Here is a 19,793-nt window from a genome sequence, read left to right on the forward strand (position 1 = left end):
AATTGTAACTCTAACTTAGAATCTCTCTTGTGGTGGGTTCATTTCTCCTCCTGGTTCACCTTTAACCCAGCACAGACATCGACCCTTGTCCTGTTTATTTCTCCATCCTTTCCATCCTCAGAAAGGCTCCAGACCAAGCTCCTCAACACCTCCCTCTGGATCTGGGCAGCCCTGGCACTGCCCGAAGCCTCACCAGATTAATTAATTAATTAACAATTAATACAAGCTCAATTAACTGCCCTGAGAGCAGAACTGGGGAACGCTGAGATCCATCAGGACTCACGACTCTGGAATGAAACTCTGCTTCGATCCCAGAAGTGCCTCCTGGGCACACTCAGGATTAAAGGGCCCTCAGGGACTCTGATATTCTGAATTTGTGGTGAAGCACAAAGGAACCTGCTGCAGATAAACACACATAAACCCTTAAATCTTATTCCAGCTGAAGCTGCACAGAGATTACAGTGGCAAACAGCAATTTCCTGGGAACTATTTTAAACCAGTTCAGCTCCTTTTTTTTTCTTTCCCAAAACACAGAACGAAACAGACCCTACAACACAAAATAGGTCAAATTCTGTGCCAGAAAAAATGAGAAATACCAGGAATGAGGAGGAAAAGTCCAACCTCCACCTCTTTACCATTCCAGTTCTTCCCATAATCTCCTTTTCCCTGGAAAAGGTTAATTTTTGGAATACAAGATACAACCATGCCGTGATTTTACTGTTGTGTTTTTTTTTGAATATCATTATTATTTCCCAGACTAATTCCCTTCATTTTTTCCAATGTCCCACAGATCAATCAAGATGTGGTGGATTCTCACTCAGTGTCACATCCATAGAATGGATTGGGTTGGAAAAGCCCTCCGAGATCATCAAGTTCAACCCCCAGCTCCCTCAGCCTCTCCCCACAGCACTTGTGCTCCAGTCCCTTCTCCAGCCTCGTTGCTCTTCTCAGTTGGGTTGGAAGAGACCTCTGAGATCATCAAGTCCAACCCTTGATCCAACCCCACTGTGATCACCAGCCCAGGGCACTCAGTGCCCTGGGCTGGTGATCACAGTAGGGTTGGATCAAGACATGGTGGATTCTCTGTCCCTGGAGGTGTTTCAGAGGACACTCAGTGCCACATCCAGTCCCTTCTCCAGCCTCGTTGCTCTTCTCTGGCCCCGCTCCAGCCCCTCAATCTCTTGCCTCAACTCAGGGGCCCAGAACTGAACACAACACTCAAGGTGTGGCCTCCCCAAGGCAGAGTCCAGGGGAAGGGTCACTGCCCTGGGCCTGCTGGCCACGCTCCTTTGGATCCAGGCCAGGATCCCATTGGCCTTCTTGGCCACCTGGGCACACTGGTGGCTCCTCTTGAGCTTCCTGTCCCTCAGTCCCCCCAGGTCCCTCTGCCTGGCTGCTCTCCAGCCACTCTGTGCCCAGCCTGGAGCGCTGCAGGGGGTTGGGGTGGCCAAAGGGCAGGACCTGCACTTGGCCTTGTTCAACCTCATCCCATTGGAATCAGCCCATCCCTCCAGCCTGTCCAGATCCCTCTGCAGAGCCCTCCTGCCCTCCAGCCTGTCCAGGTCCTTCTCCAGATCCCTCCAGCCTGTCCAGATCCCTCTGCAGAGCCCTCCTGCCTGTCCAGATCCTTCTCCAGATCCCTCCTGCCTGTCCAGATCCCTCCAGCCTCTCCAGGTCCCTCTCCAGATCCCTCCAGCCTGTCCAGATCCCTCTCCAGATCCCTCCAGCCTGTCCAGATCCTTCTCCAGATCCCTCCAGCCTGCCCAGATCCCTCTGCAGAGCCCTCCTGCCTTCCAGCAGGTCGACACTCCCTCCCAACTTGGTGTCATCAGCAAATTTGCTGCTGATGGACTCAATCCCCTCATCTAAATCATCAATAAAGATGTTAATTAAACAGGACTGGACCCAACACAGACCCCTGTGGGGACACCACTGGTGACCAGCTGGATGCAGCTCCATTCACCAGCCCCCTCTGGGCCCGACCCTCCAGCCAGCTCCTAATCCAGGATCTTCCAGAGGGATGGGATCCAGAGGGATGGGGATCCAGAGGGATGGGATTCAGAGGGATGGGGATCCAGAGGGATGGGGTTCCAGAGGGATGGGGTTCAAGAGGGATGGGGTTCAAGAGGGATGGGGTTCCAGAGGGATGGGGTTCAAGAGGGATGGGGTCCAGAGGGATGGGGTCCAGAGGGATGGGATTCCAGAGGGATGGGATTCAGAGGGATGGGATTCAGAGGGTTGGGGTTTCAGAGGGATGGGGTCCCAGAGGGATGGGATTCAGAGGGATGGGGTCCCAGAGGGATGGGGTTCAAGAGGGATGGGATTCCAGAGGGATGGGATTCAGAGGGATGGGATTCAGAGGGCTGGGGTTCCAGAGGGATGGGGTCCCAGAGGGATGGGATTCAGAGGGTTGGGGTTCCAGAGGGATGGGGTCCCAGAGGAATGGGGTCCCAGAGGGATGGGGTCCAGAGGGATGGGATTCCAAAGGGATGGGATCCCGAGTCCCCTCAGTGACCCTGGACAGTGACAGCAGCCCCTTTGGAAGCAAAGCCTGAGTTTTAAAGCCTGGAATTTTGCCATTCCCACACAAAAGCCTCCTGTGGTGCCAGAAAAAAAGGGAAGAGCAACCTCTGGATCTGAGGAATTACTCAGGAATTCTGTTGCCTTTTTGTGGCGCTCCTTAATTAAGGTTGTGAATCAGAGCTGTGATTTGGCCACAGCTGCAAAGGAGGAGTAAGGAAAATTCAGGTTTTCCAGGATTTTGGCCACTGGATTTCGTAAGGATGAAGGGCAGATCTTCAAATCAGGCCACTGAAATATTTATTTCTTCTACTGTTTTTCTGTAAGATAATTTATAATTTGTCATTAAAAAATCCACAGAGAAAAATGCTGAAAAACAACAGTGATGTTTCAGAGCTGGGAAGGGGGAAGGAAAAGTGTCTGGGCAGAGTTGTGTGGTTGGATTTAAAAAGAAAGATGTTTCTCCTCTCCCAGGGCCACAGACATGACAGGTTTGTTCCAGAAATCAGAGAAATGGGAATATAAAAAAGTTTACAAACGGAAAGCAAGTTTTTAAGATGAATTTCAGGTTTCTACACAGCAAAGAGGAACCACAAGGAGTTTTTCTTCCCTTCCCTTCCCTTCCCTTCCCTTCCCTTCCCTTCCCTTCCCTTCCCTTCCCTTCCCTTCCCTTCCCTTCCCTTCCCTTCCCTTCCCAAACCTTCCCTTCCCAAACCTTCCCTTCCCAAACCTTCCCTTCCCAAACCTTCCCTTCCCAAACCTTCCCCTTTCCCCTCCCCTTCCCCTTTCCCCTTCCCTTCCCTTCCCTTCCCTTCCCTTCCCTTCCCTTCCCTTCCCTTCCCTTCCCTTCCCTTCCCTTCCCTTCCCTTCCCTTCCCTTCCCAAACCTTCCCTTCCCAAACCTTCCCTTCCCAAACCTTCCCTTCCCTTCCCAAACCTTCCCTTCCCTTCCCAAACCTTCCCTTCCCTTCCCAAACCTTCCGTTCCCAAATCTTCCCTTCCCAAACCTTACCTTCCCTTCCCAAACCTTCCCTTCCCAAACCTTCCCTTCCCTTCCCAAACTTTCCCTTCCCAAACCTTTCCTTCCCAAACCTTCCTTTCCCTCCCTCCCTCATTCCCATTCAGCCGACCCGCTCTTTGTGCCTGTCCTTTCCAATCCCTTCCCGGTTTCCATGGGAACCCCTGGGCTGAGACTCCTTGGAGAGGCGCGGGGGGCCGAGCCCGGCCGGGGGGGGAGCAAAGGGCAGGGCCGGCTCGGGACAATCGGGAGGCCACCCTGGGGCACCCACAAAGGGGTCGCCATGGCAACAACCCCGAGGGGCAGCGCGGCCACAGCCCCGGGGAGGGCGGGAAACGGGGGCGGGAAACGGGGGCGGGAAATGCGGGGCCGGGAGGGGCAGTGCGAGACTGGCCAGAGGAGTGAAGCAAAGGAAATAAAATAAAATAAAATAAAATAAAATAAAATAAAATAAAATAAAATAAAATAAAATAAAATAAAATAAAATAAAATAAAATAAAATAAAATAAAAATGAAATGAAATAAAATAAAATAAATAAATAAAATGAAATGAAATAAAACAAATTAAAATAAAATAAAGTAATGAAATGAAATGAAATATAATGAAATAAAATAAAATGAAATTAAAAAATAAAATAAAATAAAATAAGAATGAAATGAAATGAAATAAAATAAAATAAATAAAATAAAATAAATAAAATAAAATAAAATAAAATAAGGTAAAGTAAAATAAAGTAAAATAAAGTAAAATAAAGTAAAATAAAATAAAAAATAAAGTAAAAAAATAAAATAAAATAATATAAACATAAATAATAAAATAGAATAGTAAAATAAAATATAAAATAAAATAAATACAATAAAATATAAAATAAAATAAAAATTAAAATAAAATAGTAGAATAAAATAAAAAAGTAAAACAAAATAAAGTGGAATAAAAAAATAAAATAAAAAATAAAATAAATACAATAAAATAGAAAATAAAATAAAAATAAAATAAAACTAAAATAATAAAATAATAAAAATAAAATAAAATAATAATAATAAAATAAAATAATAATAAAAAATAAAATGAAATTTAAAAATAAAATAAAACAAAAATAATTAATAAAAATAATAAAATAACTAAAACAAAACAAAATAAAAATAAAAAATAAATTAAAATAAAATAAAAAATAATATAAAGTAAAATAAAATGAAATCAAACAAGACAAAAAATAAAAATTAAAATAAAATAAAATGAAAAATAAAATAAAAGTAAAAGAAAGTAAAATAAAATAAAACATTACAAATAAAATAAAAATAATATAAAATTAAAATAAAATGAAATAAACTAAAATAACATAAAATGAAATAATGAAATAACATAAAATGAAATAAAAGTAAAATAAAATAAAATAAAATAAAATAAAGGGAAATAATAAACTAAAATAACAAAATGAAATAAAAGAGAAATAAGAATAAAATGCAATAAAATAAATAAAATGTCATAAAAGAGAAACAAAAGGAAATGAAATCAAATAAAATAAATAAAATAAAAAATAACATAAAACGAAATGAAATAAAGTAAAATAAAAATAAAAATAAATGAAATAATAAAATACAATTAAATTACAAAATAAATAAAATAAAATAAATTACACACCCTGCCCAAACTTCCCAGTTTGGAGGAGCCCATTGCTGTAACTGGAACCACCACCAGACACTGGAGGAAGGAAAGGGAAACCCAGTCCCAGGGGAGCAGCACAACCAGCAGCACACCCTGCCCGACCCCTGCCAGGCTGGAGCAGCCCATTGCTGTGCCCATCCCTGCCAACACTGGCACAAACCCAGCCAGGGAATGGGAGCAGAGTCTGATCTCGTGGTGGGGAAGGGAATGGGAATGGCAAAGCCAAAACTCTGAGACAACAAACTCTGGCATCCAAATTGGCACCTGCAGACCTGAATCATAGACTGGATGGGGTTGGAAAAGCCCTCTGAGATCAGCAAGTCCAACCCTTGGTCCAACTCCAGTCCCTTTACCAGATCATGGCACTCAGTGCCACGGCCAAGCTCAGCTGAAAAACCTCCAGGGATGGGGAATCCACCCCCTCTCTGGGCAGCCCATTCCAATCCCTGAGCACTCTCTCTGCAAAGGAGTTTTTTCTGCTCTCCAACTTCAATTTCCCCTGGCAGAGCTTGAGCCCATCGTGCCCCCTTGTCCTATTGCTGAGTGCCTGGGAGAAGAGACCAACCCCCACCTGGCCACAACTTCCCTTCAGGCAGTTCCAGACAGTGCTGAGGTCACCTCTGAGCCTCCTCTTCTCCAGGCTAAACACCCCCAGCTCCCTCAGCCTCTCCCCACAGCACTTGTGCTCCAGTCCCTTCTCCAGCCTCGTTGCTCTCCCTGGAGCTTTCCCTTCTCCACCTGAACACCCTCAGCTCTCCCAGCCCATTGTCCCTCTCCAGCATTCCTGGAGCCCCTTTGGGCACTGGAAGGGGCTCTCAGGTCTCCCTGGAGCTTTCCCTTCTGCAGCTGAACCCTCTCAGGTCTTCATAGAATCACAGAATGGATTGGGTTGGAAAAGCCCTCCGAGATCATCAAGTGCAACCCTTGGTCCAACTCCAGTCCCTTTACCAGATCATGGCACTCAGTGCCACGGCCAAGCTCAGCTGAAAAACCTCCAGGGATGGGGAATCCACCCCCTCTCTGGGCAGCCCATTCCAATCCCTGAGCACTCTCTCTGCAAAGGATTTCTTTCTCATCTCCAACTTCAATTTCCCCTGGCAGAGCTTGAGCCCATCGTGCCCCCTTGTCCTGTTGCTGACCTGAGTGAGCAGCACTTTGTCATTTAACTTTTCCTGATGAATCCCTGAGTGTTCCCCCCTTGTGATTCCTCCTCCAGGCTCCAGCAGCTGCTCAGAATCCAGAACCATCTGCCTCCCTCACCCTGCACCATCCCACTGTGAATAGATGTTAATTAAGATGTAGATCATTTACTCTCAACTGAATCTTCACATAAAACTCTTTTTTTTTTCTTCTGTGTTTGCACCAACAAACACCAGAGACCAGAAAACAGCAATTCTGAGATTATTCTTTGTCACTCAGTAAAATAAAGGAAGAATTTCCCAGACTTGCTCTTGTACTTTAATGTTTAGGGAGTGATGTTTGAACCTTTGTGTTTTTTGTATTAATTTTAGAAAAAAGCACCTTTTAAGTGCTCATTTTTTGGGCACTGTTGAGCACAGCCCTGGGATAATTTTCCCTGGTTTTCTGAAGTGCAAGGATGTGATTCCTAAAGGGAAAAATCAGAGACTGACCATTGGCATTTGCTGCCATTGAGGGGAGCATCTGATCCACCTGAGGGTTGTGGTTCATCCCAGACTGGTTTGGGTGAGAAGAGACCTTCAAGATAATCCCATTCCAACCCCAACACCTCCCACTGTCCCAGGGAATCCCACCTGGCCTTGGACACTCCCAGGGCTGGGCCATCCATCCTTTCTCTGGGAATTCCAGCCCAGCCCCTCCTCACCCTCCCAGCCACCAATTCCTTCCCAATATCCCCTTGCCCAGCCCTGCCCTCTGGCACTGGGAAGCCATTCCCTGTGTCCTGTCCCTCCATCCCTTGGCCCCAGTCCCTCTCCAGCTCTCCTGGAGCCCCTTCAGGCTCTGCAAGGGCCTCCAAGGTCTCCCTGGATCCTTCTCCTCTCCAGGTGACCCCCCCAGCTCTCCCAGTCTGGCTCCAAAGGGGCTCCAGCCCTGGAGCATCTCTGGGGCCTCCTCTGGACTCTCTCCAGCAGCTCCACATCCTTGTGCTGCTGTTCCCAGGGCTGGATTCAGGATTCCAGGTGAGGTCTCACGAGGGGAAAGTCAAGGGGGACTTCCATTCCCTTGGGCTGCTGTGCTGGGAAGTGCCACGTGCTCAGGTGGGACCTCTCCCCACAGATCCATCACTTTGCTCCTTGGATGTCCAGGTTTGCTTGGACAGAGCTCCCAAAGCCAGTCCATGGTCACATTGGCAATTCTGACCATCAGACTCTCCCAGATAGGATAAAACACGGCGTGTGACATCAGGCTGAGTGTCCACCCTCTGTGCTTCCAGCCCTGGATTAACTCCCTCCAGGGATTTCCAGCCAAATCAGAGTCATGGAATGGATTGGGTTGAAAGAGACCTCTGAGATCATCAAGTCCAACCCTTGGTCCAACTCCAGTCCCTTTACCAGATCATGGCACTCAGTGCCACGGCCAAGCTCAGCTGAAAAACCTCCAGGGATGGGGAATCCACCCCCTCTCTGGGCAGCCCATTCCAATCCCTGAGCACTCTCTCTGCAAAGGATTTTTTTCTCATCTCTAACTTCAATTTCCCCTGGCAGAGCTTGAGCTGTGCCCTCCTGTTCTGCTGCTGGTTGCAGAGCTCTGGGTTTTAGCTGAAAATGTACATTTTCCTTTCCTGTGGCTGCTCTTCCTGCCCAATTCCTGCATCCCTGGGATCCTGCCCAATTCCTGCATCCCTGGGATCCTGCCCAATTCCTGCATCCCTGGGATCCTGCCCAGTTCCTGCATCCCTGAGATCCTGCCCAATTCCTGCATCCCTGGTATCCTGCCCAATTCCTGCATCCCTGGTATCCTGCCCAATTCCTGCATCCCTGGGATCCTGCCCAATTCCTGCATCCCTGGGATCCTGCCCAATTCCTGCATCCCTCTGATCCTGCCCAATTCCTGCATCCCTGGGATCCTGCCCAATTCCTGCATCCCTCTGATCCTGCCCAGTTCCTGCATCCCTCTGATCCTGCCCAGTTCCTGCATCCCTCTGATCCTGCCCAATTCCTGCATCCCTGAGATCCTGCCCAATTCCTGCATCCCTCTGATCCTGCCCAATTCCTGCATCCCTGAGATCCTGCCCAATTCCTGCATCCCTGAGATCCTGCCCAATTCCTGCATCCCTCTGATCCTGCCCAATTCCTGCATCCCTGGGATCCTGCCCAATTCCTGCATCCCTGGGATCCTGCCCAATTCCTGCATCCCTGGGATCCTGCCCAATTCCTGCATCCCTCTGATCCTGCCCAATTCCTGCATCCCTCTGATCCTGCCCAATTCCTGCATCCCTCTGATCCTGCCCAATTCCTGCATCCCTGGGATCCTGAACAGTTCTTGCATCCCTGGGATCCTGCCCAATTCCTGCAGGAAGGAAAGGAAAAGTGTGACATTCCCAAGGATACAGTGCCTGGGAAAGGGAGACAGAGACAGAGGGTGGGAAGGAATAAACATGGAATTAAAGGGGGTAAGAAATTAAGGATTTTCCACCATTCTCCCCAAGGAAGGAAAAACCACTAAATGAGCCACTTCCTACCTGCCCTACCTCTACTGGAAAAATTCCATCTGTTATCCCAGATATTCAGGCCAGGCTGGGAATAAACAGAGCTCTGTCTTCTCTTTGAGGCCTTTGTAAGAACTTCCACTTGAAGAAAAGATGCAAATAAATTATCTGAGGCTCCCAAGATTCCAAAAAGAGCTGGCAAGGGCAGGCAGACCTTGCAGCACATTCCCTGCTCTGAGGCAGCTCATGGAATTATCCTCTGCAAGGATCATGGAATTATCCCCTGCAAGGCTCATGGAATTATCCCCTGCAAGGCTCAGTCCAGGCAAGAACCCACCACATTTGGACCAGGGTATGAAAAATCCCATCTGGAGCTGCATGTTCTGTCTCAAAGACCATTCCCCATCCACCAGCTCTGCCTCTAAAATATTCCCAAATCCATTGGAGAGTTTATTCCTGTCAATCCAGTGATTCCCAGTTGGGTGAACCTTGGAGTGCTGCTGGATTAGGAGCACATAAATCAGGAATTCTCCCCTCAGAGTGTAAAAAACGAATCAGCTGCAGGGTGGGATTATTTCCCTGTTTCCCTCTTTTCCATCTGCTCCTTTATCCCTAAATCCCTGCTCCTTTTTTTTGTTATGGAAAATGGGAGAGTGCAAAGGAGCAGCACTTTATCTCCCTGCCCATCTGGTGGCTGCACCAAATCCTTTTGGGATGTTTCCTCTCCAGGCTAATCCCAAAATCCAGCTCAGAGTGACCCCCATTCCTGGTGCCTGTCCTTTAATCCCTCTTGTGTCCTGGGGAATCCATGGAGAGGGATTCCAGCAGCATCCTGGGGAATGAATCCATGGAGAGGGAAGTTCCAGCAGCATCCTGGGGAATGAATCCATGGACAGGGAGATTCCAGCAGCATCCTGGGAAACGAATCCATGGAGAGGGAGATTCCAGCAGCATCCTGGGGAATGAATCCATGGAGAGGGATTCCAGCAGCATCCTGGGGAATGAATCCATGGAGAGGGAGATTCCAGCAGCATCCCTGTGCCTGAGAATCCTGGGGAATCCATGGGGAGGGATTCCAGCAGCATCCTGGGGAATGAATCCATGGAGAGGGATTCCAGCAGCATCCTGGGGAATGAATCCATGGAGAGGGAAGTTCCAGCAGCATCCTGGGGAATGAATCCATGGAGAGGGATTCCAGCAGCATCCTGGGGAATGAATCCATGGAGAGGAATTCCAGCAGCATCCTGGGGAATGAATCCATGGAGAGGAAAGTTCCAGCAGCATCCTGGGGAATGAATCCATGGAGAGGGATTCCAGCAGCATCCTGGGGAATGAATCCATGGAGAGGAAAGCTCCAGAAGCATCCTGGGGAATGAATCCATGGAGAGGGATTCCAGCAGCATCCCTGTGTCCTGGGGAATCCATGGAGAGGGATTCCAGCAGCCCAGACCTGCCTGTGGTGGTGGGAATGGCCATAAACCAGCACAGCAAACACCTGAGAGCACATGGAAGGACTGACCCTCTGGAGTCAGGAACGGAGCCCCTGGACAGCTCCCAGCTCTGCTCCTGCCTGGACAGCTCAGCCCAGGCACAGGAGAGGGAAAATCCCTGCCCTGCACAGCCAGGAGCTCCCGGCTCCATCCTCTGCCACCTTCATTGCCCCTTCATTGCCCCTTCATTGCCCCTTCATTGCCCCTTCATTGCCCCTTCATTGCCCCTTCATTGCCCCTTTATTGCCCCTTCATTGCCCCTTCATTGCCCCTTTTGGAGCACAGCCCATGCACAACTCCCACTCCAGCCAGATATTCCTGTTTGTTCTCCATCAGAAGCTCCTTTAGGGATATTTGGGAGGAAAACAAAGCTCCAGGCCCCTGGATTGCAGCAAATCCTCCCTTCAATGCCCCCAGATTAAAGCAAGCCCAGCAGGGATCTTAAGGAATTCTCGTTCCTGGGAATAAATAAGGGCATAGAAGTGATGACAGCAGGGACTGGTGTGACGTTTGCCTTTGTTTAATCAACTGAAAGAACAGGGATTGGGATGGGATATTGGGAAGGAATCCTTTCATGGGAGATCCTGGAGAGGAGAAGGATCCAGGGAGACCTTGGAGGCCCTTGCAGAGCCTGAAGGGGCTCCAGGAGAGCTGGAGAGGGACTGGGGCCAAGGGCTGGAGGGACAGGACACAGGGAATGGCTTCCTAGTGGAAAAGGGGAGATTTGGGTGGGATATTGGGAAGGAACTGGACGCTGGGAGGGTGGGGAGGGGCTGGACTGGAATTCCCAGAGAAAGGATGGATGGCCCAGCCCTGGGAGTGTCCAAGGCCAGGTTGGAGCAACCTGGGACAGTGGGAAGTGTCTGAGTTGGAACTGGATAAGGTCCCTTCCCATCCAAACCACTCTGGAATTCCATGACAAAGGACACTCAGAATGACTTTCATGGAATGTGGGGATGTCAAAGGCAGGAAAGGGGCGGGGAGAGCCTTGCCAAGATTCCCAGAGAAGCCCCTTGTTCCCTGAGCTCCTTCCCAGTTGGGAGCTGGGCTGGGCATGGATCCAATGGCAGCTCTGGAGCCAGGCTGGGAGAGCTGGGGGTGTCCAGGCTGGAGAGGAGAAGGATCCAGGGAGACCTTGGAGGCCCTTGCAGAGCCTGAAGGGGCTCCAGGAGAGCTGGAGAGGGACTGGGGCCAAGGGCTGGAGGGACAGGACACAGGGAATGGCTTCCCAGTGCCAGAGGGCAGGGCTGGGAAAGGGGATATTGGGAAGGAATTGCTGGCTGGGAGGGTGGGAAGGGGCTGGGCTGAAATTTCCAGAGAAAGGATGGATGGCCCAGCCCTGGGAGTGTCCAAGGCCAGGCTGGATTCCCTGGCACAGTGGGAGGTGTCCCTGCCCATGGCAGGGGGTGGAATGAGATGGATTTAAGGTCCTTTCCCACAGTGGATCCATGGGGACACCTGGAGAGGAGAAGGATCCAGGGAGACCTTGGAGGCCCTTGCAGAGCCTGAAGGGGCTCCAGGAGAGCTGGAGAGGGACTGGGGCCAAGGGCTGGAGGGACAGGACACAGGGAATGGCTTCCCACTGGAAAAGGGGAGATTTGGGTGGGATATTGGGAAGGACTTGCTGGCTGGGAGGGTGGGGAGGGGCTGGGCTGGAATTCCCAGAGAAGCTGTGGCTGCCCCAGCCCTGGGAGTGTCCAAGGGCAGGCTGGATTTCCTGGGACAGTGAGAGGTGTCCCTGCCCATGGAATGGGATGAGCTTTGAGGTCCCTTCCAGCCCAATCCTGTAATTCCAGGACTCTGCTGATTCTCTAACCTGGTGATGTGATTTTTTCAGCCTTTCTTATAACCACGAAGGAGCCCCAAAGTCTCAGAAAGGCAACTCAGTGATTTTTTCCAAGCTCACAATAAATAGTTTTACAAACAGTCCCTCCAATGCACCAATCAGAGTATTTGGAAAAGGATCACAGTGAATTTATAGGGGGTAAAACAGCAGCTCCAACAGTTCCCTATTTCATTTCCTCTCTTTGTTGTACTGGGCCCTTCCAGTACAAACAACCTGATTTTTTCTTAGGGGTTTTATCAGGAAAAAAAGCAAAAAAGAGCTGCTGAAAAACTGTGAGAACCACCAGGCCCTCCCTCCCCACACTCAGGATGAATCCCACTCATTGTGCTGCTGCTTTATTTGATGTTTGCAGCTTTTAGGGGAGGGTTGGGAGACCAGAAGTGCCACCAGAAAATGCCACAATTCAGGATTTAATAGACTTCAATCAGCCCAACACTCCACCCACTTGACTGGGCCATTAAATTACATCTAAAAAGCCAAATAATAAAAACTTCCACCTTGCCCAGTCTGTATTTAAGGAGCAATTTAAGCTGATCCAAGGAGTGGGAACACACTTAGGAAAAAACTGGATTTCATCCTTTTTTTTCCTGCTCCAAACTCCACAGTACAGACACCTGAGTGGTGGATTTAAACTGGATTAATTAGCTTTTTTTTCTCCCCTATTTCCCAAGAGGAGCAGCCCATAATCCACACCCAGCCTGAAATGCTAATCAGAATAATTGCACCCTTCTTTTTTTCTGGCTCAGGGTCCATAAATTGCTGCTCTGCTTCCACCAGAGGCCATAAATGAGCTGTGAAAAAGTTTCTGACAGTGCTGGGGACACACAGCAAAAATCAGAGGGATGAACATCATTAGCAGGGAGAAATCAGCAGTGAAAGGTGAATTTAAGGAGAAATAAATCCCCTGTGCCATCCTCCTCCATAATTCTTCCAAACAAAGCAAATTTAAGGGTGGGAATCTCTGGTTTTTCTCCCCACCATCACATCTTGTGCAATCACACAGCACCTTCAGGGTGGAGAAGGGATTAGACCCAGCACAGGTTTGGGAGGGGCAGGTCCTGTCTGACCAACCTGGTCTCCTTTTACCATCAGGTGACCCACCTGGTGGCTGAGGGGAAGGCTGTGGGTGTGTCTGCCTGGACTGCAGCAAGGCCTTTGACACTGTCTGCCATAATATACACCTGGGAAAGCTGGTGGCCCATGACCTGGACAGGTGTCCCCTCTGCTGGGTCAGGAGGTGGCCAAGAGAGTGCTGGTGAATGGAGCTGCATCCAGCTGGTCACCAGTGGTGTCCCCAGGGGTCTGTGTTGGGTCCTGTCCTGTTTAATTAACATCTTTATTGATGATTTAGATGAGGGGATTGAGTCCATCAGCAGCAAATTTGATGATGACACCAAGTTGGGAGGGAGTGTCGACCTGCTGGAAGGCAGGAGGGCTCTGCAGAGGGATCTGGGCAGGATGGAGAGACTTGGAGAAGGACCTGGACAGGCTGGAGGGCAGGAGGGCTCTGCAGAGGGATCTGGACAGGCTGGAGGGATGGGCTGATTCCAATGGGATGAGGTTCAACAAGGCCAAGTGCAGGTCCTGCCCTTTGGCCACCCCAACCCCCTGCAGCGCTCCAGGCTGGGCACAGAGTGGCTGGAGAGCAGCCAGGCAGAGGGACCTGGGGGGACTGAGGGACAGGAAGCTCAAGAGGAGCCACCAGTGTGCCCAGGTGGCCAAGAAGGCCAATGGGATTAGGTTGGAAAAGCCCTCTGAGATCATCAAGTCCAACCCTTGGTCCAACTCCAGTCCCTTTACCAGATCATGGCACTCAGTGCCACGGCCAAGCTCAGCTGAAAAACCTCCAGGGATGGGGAATCCACCCCCTCTCTGGGCAGCCCATTCCAATCCCTGAGCACTCTCTCTGCAAAGGATTTTTTTCTGCTCTCCAACTTCAATTTCCCCTGGCAGAGCTTGAGCCCATCGTGCCCCCTTGTCCTATTGCTGAGTGCCTGGGAGAAGAGACCAACCCCCACCTGGCCACAACTTCCCTCCATTTGTTAACTAAAGTACAAAAATACAAATATTTGGGACAAAACCCAGTCCTACCTCCATGGCCAAGGCTGCAGTTTGCTGGTCGTAGTGGTTGAGGAGGTTGGGCATGAAGGTGGAGTTGTAGGGCAGGTCCTGGCACATCCTCAGCACGATGGGCTCGCAGGAGAACAGGCTGTGCCCCCCTGCCAGCCCCACCAGGGCATCCCAAAGCCACAGGAAGCACCAGATCCACCTCCCTGCCATCCTCCCAGGCCGGGAATGGCTCCACTTCCAGCTCCTTCCGCGCCCTCGGGTTTCACCTCCACAAGGATATTCCCAGTCCTTGCCTGAAGCTCTTCCAAACTGGGATGGGTTTTGTGTCCAACATCCTCAGCTCAGCCCAGGGCAGGAGGAATTTTAGGAATATTCCCTTTCCTCAGTCCAAAACACCAGGAATTAGTGGGAGTTTCGGGAGGGATTATCCACATTCCCACACCACGGAGCCCATGGTGGTGGAGCAGGAGCAGAACAACGTCCTCCTTCCAGGGGGTGACCTGGAAAAAACAGACAGGACACACTGAAAAAATTGGAATTATTGGAGCAAAATGTTGGAGTTCTGAATCCCTGCTAAGAATTCCATTTCTAAGAATTTCCAGGCAAAGTGTTTCAGGTTCTCCTGGGCAAGACTAGAAGGTCCTTGGGCGAGTTCTGATCCCTGGGGATTTTTAATTTCTGGAGGAAATTAGTGGGAGGTGGAAGAAATTAATGGGAGAAATTAATGGAAGGTGGGAGGAATTAATGGAAGAAATGAATGGGAGATGGGAGGAATTAATGGAAGAAATGAATGGGAGATGGGAGGAATTAATGGAAGAAATGAATGGGAGATGGAAGAAATGAATGGAAGATGCAAGAAATGAATGGGAGATGGAAGAAAATAATGGAAGAAATGAATGGGAGATGGAAGAAATGAATGGGAGGTGGAAGAAATGAAGAAAAGATGGAAGAAATTAAAGGAAGAAATGAATGAGAAATGGAAGAAATGAACAGAGATGGAAGAAATGAACAGAGATGGAAGAAATGAACAGAGATGGAAGAAATGAACAGAGATGGAAGGAATTATTGGAAGAAATGAATGGGAGATGGAAGAAGTGAATAAAAGATGGAAGAAATGAATGGGAGATGGAGGAAATGAATGGGAAATGGAAGAAATTATTGGAAGAAATTATTGGAAGAAATGAATGGAAGATGGAAGAAATGGAGATGATGGAAGAAATGAATGGAATATGGGAGAGGTAAATAGAAGATGGAAGAAATTAATGGAAGAAATGAATGGGAAATGGAAGAAATTATTGAAAGAAATTAATGGGAGATGGAAGAAATTAATAGAAGATGGAAGAAATTATTGGAAGATGGAAGAAATGAATGGGAGATGGAAGAAATGAATGGGAGATGGAAGAAATGAATGGGAGATGGAAGAAACGAATGGAAAAATTAATGGGAGATGGAAGAAATTAATGGGAGGTGGAAAAAATTAAAGAAGATGGAAGAAATCAATAGAAGATGGAAGAAATTAATGGAAGAAATGAATGGGAGATGAAAGAAATTAAAGATGGAAGAATTTAATGGTAGATGGAAGAAATTAATAGAATATGGAAGAAATGAATGAGAGATGGAAGAAATTATTGGGAGGTGGAAGAAATTAAAGATGGAAGAAATTAATGGAAGATGGAAGGAATTATTAGAAGATGGAAGAAATTAATGGAAGATGGAAGAAATCAATGGGAGATGGAAAAAATTACTAAAAGATGGAAGAAATCCATGGAAGATGGAAGAAATGAATAAAAGATGGAAGAAATTAATGGAAGAAATGAATGGAAGATGGAAGAAGTGAATAGAAGATGCAAGAAATGAATGGGAAATGGAGGAAATGAATGGAAAAATTAATGGGAGATGGAAGAAATTATTGGAAGAAATGAATGGGAGTGGAAGAAATTAAAGATGGAAGAAATGAACAGAAGATGGAAGAAATGAATGAGAGATGGGAGAAATTACTGGAAGATGGAAGAAGTTATTGGAAGATGGAAGAAATGAATGGGAGATGGAAGAAATTAATGGGAGAAATGAATGGGAGATGGAAGAAATTAATACAAAACACAAGAGATGAATGGGAGATGGAAGAAAGTAATGGAAGAAATGAAAGGGAGATGGAAGAAATGAATGGGAGATGGAAGAGGTGAATAGAAGATGCAAGAAAATAATGTGAGATGGAAGAAATTAATGGAAGATGGAAGACATTAATGGAAGAAATGAATGGGAGATGGAAGAAATGAATAAGAGATGGGAGAAATTATTGGAAGATGGAAGAAATGAATGGGAGATGGAAGAAACTATTAAAAGATGGAAGAAATTAACAGGAGATGGAAGAAATTAATATAAGATGGAAGAAATTAATATAAAACACAAGAGATGAAAGGGAGATGAAAGAAATTAATGGAAGAAATGAATGGGAGATGGAAGAAACTCCTGGGAGAGCAGGTGGGATGCTGAAAGGCTCCACCCAGAAGGAGGTTGGAGGTTGGGATTGCCCCTCCTGTGCCAGCAGCATTCCCAGGATCATTCCCAGCAGCATTCCCAGCAGCATCACCAGCTGCATCCCCAGCAGCATTCCCAGCAGCATTCCCAACAGCATCCCCAGCAGCATTCCCAGCAGCATCCCCAGCAGCATTCCCAGGATCATTCCCAGCAGCATTCCCAGCAGCATCCCCAGCAGCATTCCCAGGATCATTCCCAGCAGCATTCCCAGCAGCATTCCCAGCAGCATTCCCAGCAGCATTCCCAGGATCATCCCCAGCAGCATTCCCAGGATCATTCCCAGCAGCATTCCCAGCAGCATTCCCAGGATCATTCCCAGCAGCATCCCCAGCAGCATTCCCAGCAGCATTCCCAGGATCATCCCCAGCAGCATCCCCAGCAGCATTCCCAGCAGCATTCCCAGGATCATCCCCAGCAGCATTCCCAGCACCATCCCCAGCAGCATTCCCAGCAGCATCCCCAGGATCATTCCCAGCAGCATCCCAGCAGCATTCCCAGCAGCATCCCCAGCAGCATTCCCAGGATCATTCCCAGCAGCATTCCCAGCAAACCCCACACTCCCAGCCTCCCCCAGTGCTGCCCACACCGAGCCCAGCCCAGCCCAGCCCTGGCCCCCCCCCCGCGCTGGGCTGGCCACAGCTCGTTAATTGTGGGGGCTAATTAGCAAACACCAACACAACAACCACCACCAGCACCCGCCCACGAGTCCCAGCTCGTCCTTGTCCTGCCCAACAAGCCCCACCATGGCCTGGCTGCTCAAATTCTGGGTTATTTTGGCTCTAAACAGCTTTTTTTTTTTTTGGTTGAGGAGCAAAGAAGGAAAAAGATGCAACTCTGTTTATATTAAATATTTTAACTTTTTTTTTTTGGCACAATATTCAGGTTTTAGGAGGGATTATATTTGGAATTTTTCAGACAGTCACACACAATCTTAGAAGTTATAGAGACCCTGCAAACTATTCAAGATCATACAGGGATGGGTAATTATAGCTAATTATAAAAGGGAAAAAGAAAAGGGGAAAAAGGGGGAAAAGAAGGAAAAAATAATAAAAGGGAAAGGAAAAAGGAAAAAAGGGAAAAAGAAAAAAGGAAGAAAAGGGAAAAAGGGAAAAAGGAAAAAAAGGGGAAAAAGGAAAAAAGGAAGAAAAGGGAAAAAAGAAAAACGGAAGAAAAGGGAAAAAGGAAAAAAGGAAGAAAAGGGAAAAAGGAAAAAAGGGGAAAAGGGAAAAAGGAAAAAAGGGGAAAAGGGAAAAAGGAAAAAAAGGGGAAAAGGGAAAAAGGAAAAAAGGAAGAAAAGGGAAAAAGGAAAAAAAGGGGAAAAGGGAAAAAGGAAAAAAAGGGGAAAAGGGAAAAAGGAAAAAAGGAAGAAAAGGGAAAAAGGAAAAAAAGGGGAAAAGGGAAAAAGGAAAAAAAGGGGAAAAGGGAAAAAGGAAAAAAAGGGGAAAAAAGGGGAAAAGGATAAAAGGGATAAAAAGGAAAAAAGGGAAAAAAAGGATAAAAGAAAAAAGGGGGGAAGGGGAAAAAAGGGAAAAGTGGGAAAAAAGGAAAAAAAGGAAAAAAGGGAAAAAGGGAAAAAAGGAAAAAGGGAAAGAAAGGAAAAAAGGGGGAAAAGGAAAGAAAGAAAGAAAGGAAAAAATGGGGGAAAAGGAAAAAAAAGGAGGAAAAAGAGAAAAAAGGAAAAATGAAAAAAAGGAAAAAGGGGGGAAAGGAGAAAAAGAAAAAAAAGAAAAAAGGGAAAAAATAAAAAAGGGAAAAAGGAAAAAAGGGAAAAAAGGGGGGAAAAGGGGAATAAAGGAAAAAAAGAAGGAAAAAGGGAAAAAAGAAAAAAGGAAAAAAGTGAAAAAAGAAAAAAGGGAAGAAAAGGGAAAAGGGGGGAAAAGGGAAAAAAGGATAAAAGGGATAAAAAAGGGAAAAAAGGGAAAAAAGGAAAAAAGAAAAAAGGGAAAAAAGGAAAAAGGGAAAGAAAGGGAAAAAGGGGGGAAAAGGAAAGAAGGAAAGAAAGGAAAAAATGGGGAAAAAGGGGTAAAAAGGGAAAAAGAAAAAAGAAAAAAAGGAAAAAATGAAAAAAGGGAAAAAAGGAGATAAAGGAAAAAAGGGGGAAATGGGAAAAATGAAAAAAAGGAAAAAAAAATAAAAAGGAAAAAAGGGGAAAAAAGAAAAGGGGAAAAGGGGAAAAGGGGGAAAAGGAAAAAAGGGAAAAAAGAAAAAAGGGGAAAAAAGGAGAAAAAGGAAAAAAGGAAAAAAAGAAAAGAGGGAAGAAAAGGGAAAAAGGGGGAAAAGGGAAAAAAGGATAAAAGGGATAAAAAAGGAAAAAAGGGAAATAGGAAAAAGGAAAAAAGGGAAAAACAGGAAAAAAGGAAAAAAGAAAAAGGGGAAAAAGGAAAGAAAGTAAAAAAGGGGGGAAGGAAAAAAGGGGGAAAAAGGGAAAAAAGAAAAAAGGAAAAAATGAAAAAGGGAAAAAGAAGGAAAAGGAAAAAAAGGGGAAAATAAAAAAGGAAAAAAGTGAAAAAAGAAAAAAGGGAAGAAAAGGGAAAAAGGGGGGAAAGGGAAAAAGGAAAAAAAGGGAAAAAGGATAAAAGAAAAAAGGCAAAAAAGGGAAAACAGGAAAAAAGAAAAAAATTTTAAAAATGGACAAAAGGGGGAAAATGGAGGAAAAGGAAAAAGGGGAAAGGGGAAAAGGAAAAAAAAAACAAAAAAGGAAAAACGGGGAAAAAATGGTAAAAAGGAAAAAAGGAAAAAAGGAAAAAAAGGAGGAAAAAAGAAAAAAGGAAAAAGGGAAAAAAGGGGGGAAAAGGGGGGAAAAAGGAGAAAAGGGTGAAATAGGAAAAAAAAGGGAAAAAAAGAAGGAAAAAGGGAAAAAAGAAAAAAGGTGAAAAAAGGAAAAAAAGGGGGAGGAAGGAAAAAAGGGGCGGAAGGGGGAAAAAAGGGATAAAAGGAAAAAAGGAAAAAAAGGAAAAAAGGAAAAAAGGAAAAAAAGGGGAAAAAAGGGAAAAAAGGGGAAAAAGGGGAAAAAAAGGG

General features: G+C 46.6%; 1 protein-coding gene across 1 annotated transcript in view; it reads right to left on the bottom strand.

Moving 5' to 3' along the window:
- FZD3 (frizzled class receptor 3) overlaps positions 1-14,734 on the bottom strand; it is a 30,477-nt gene extending 15,743 nt beyond the window's left edge. The window contains exon 1 of the mRNA XM_071547633.1: positions 14,259-14,734. Within this exon, the coding sequence (XP_071403734.1) occupies positions 14,259-14,447 (189 nt within the window). The 5' untranslated portion in view covers positions 14,448-14,734. The remainder of the gene's footprint in view (positions 1-14,258) is intronic.
- Positions 14,735-19,793: the final 5,059 nt, after the last annotated feature.

This window comes from Pithys albifrons, chromosome 2 (assembly GCF_047495875.1).
Source record: "Pithys albifrons albifrons isolate INPA30051 chromosome 2, PitAlb_v1, whole genome shotgun sequence".
NCBI classification, from domain to species: domain Eukaryota; kingdom Metazoa; phylum Chordata; class Aves; order Passeriformes; family Thamnophilidae; genus Pithys; species Pithys albifrons.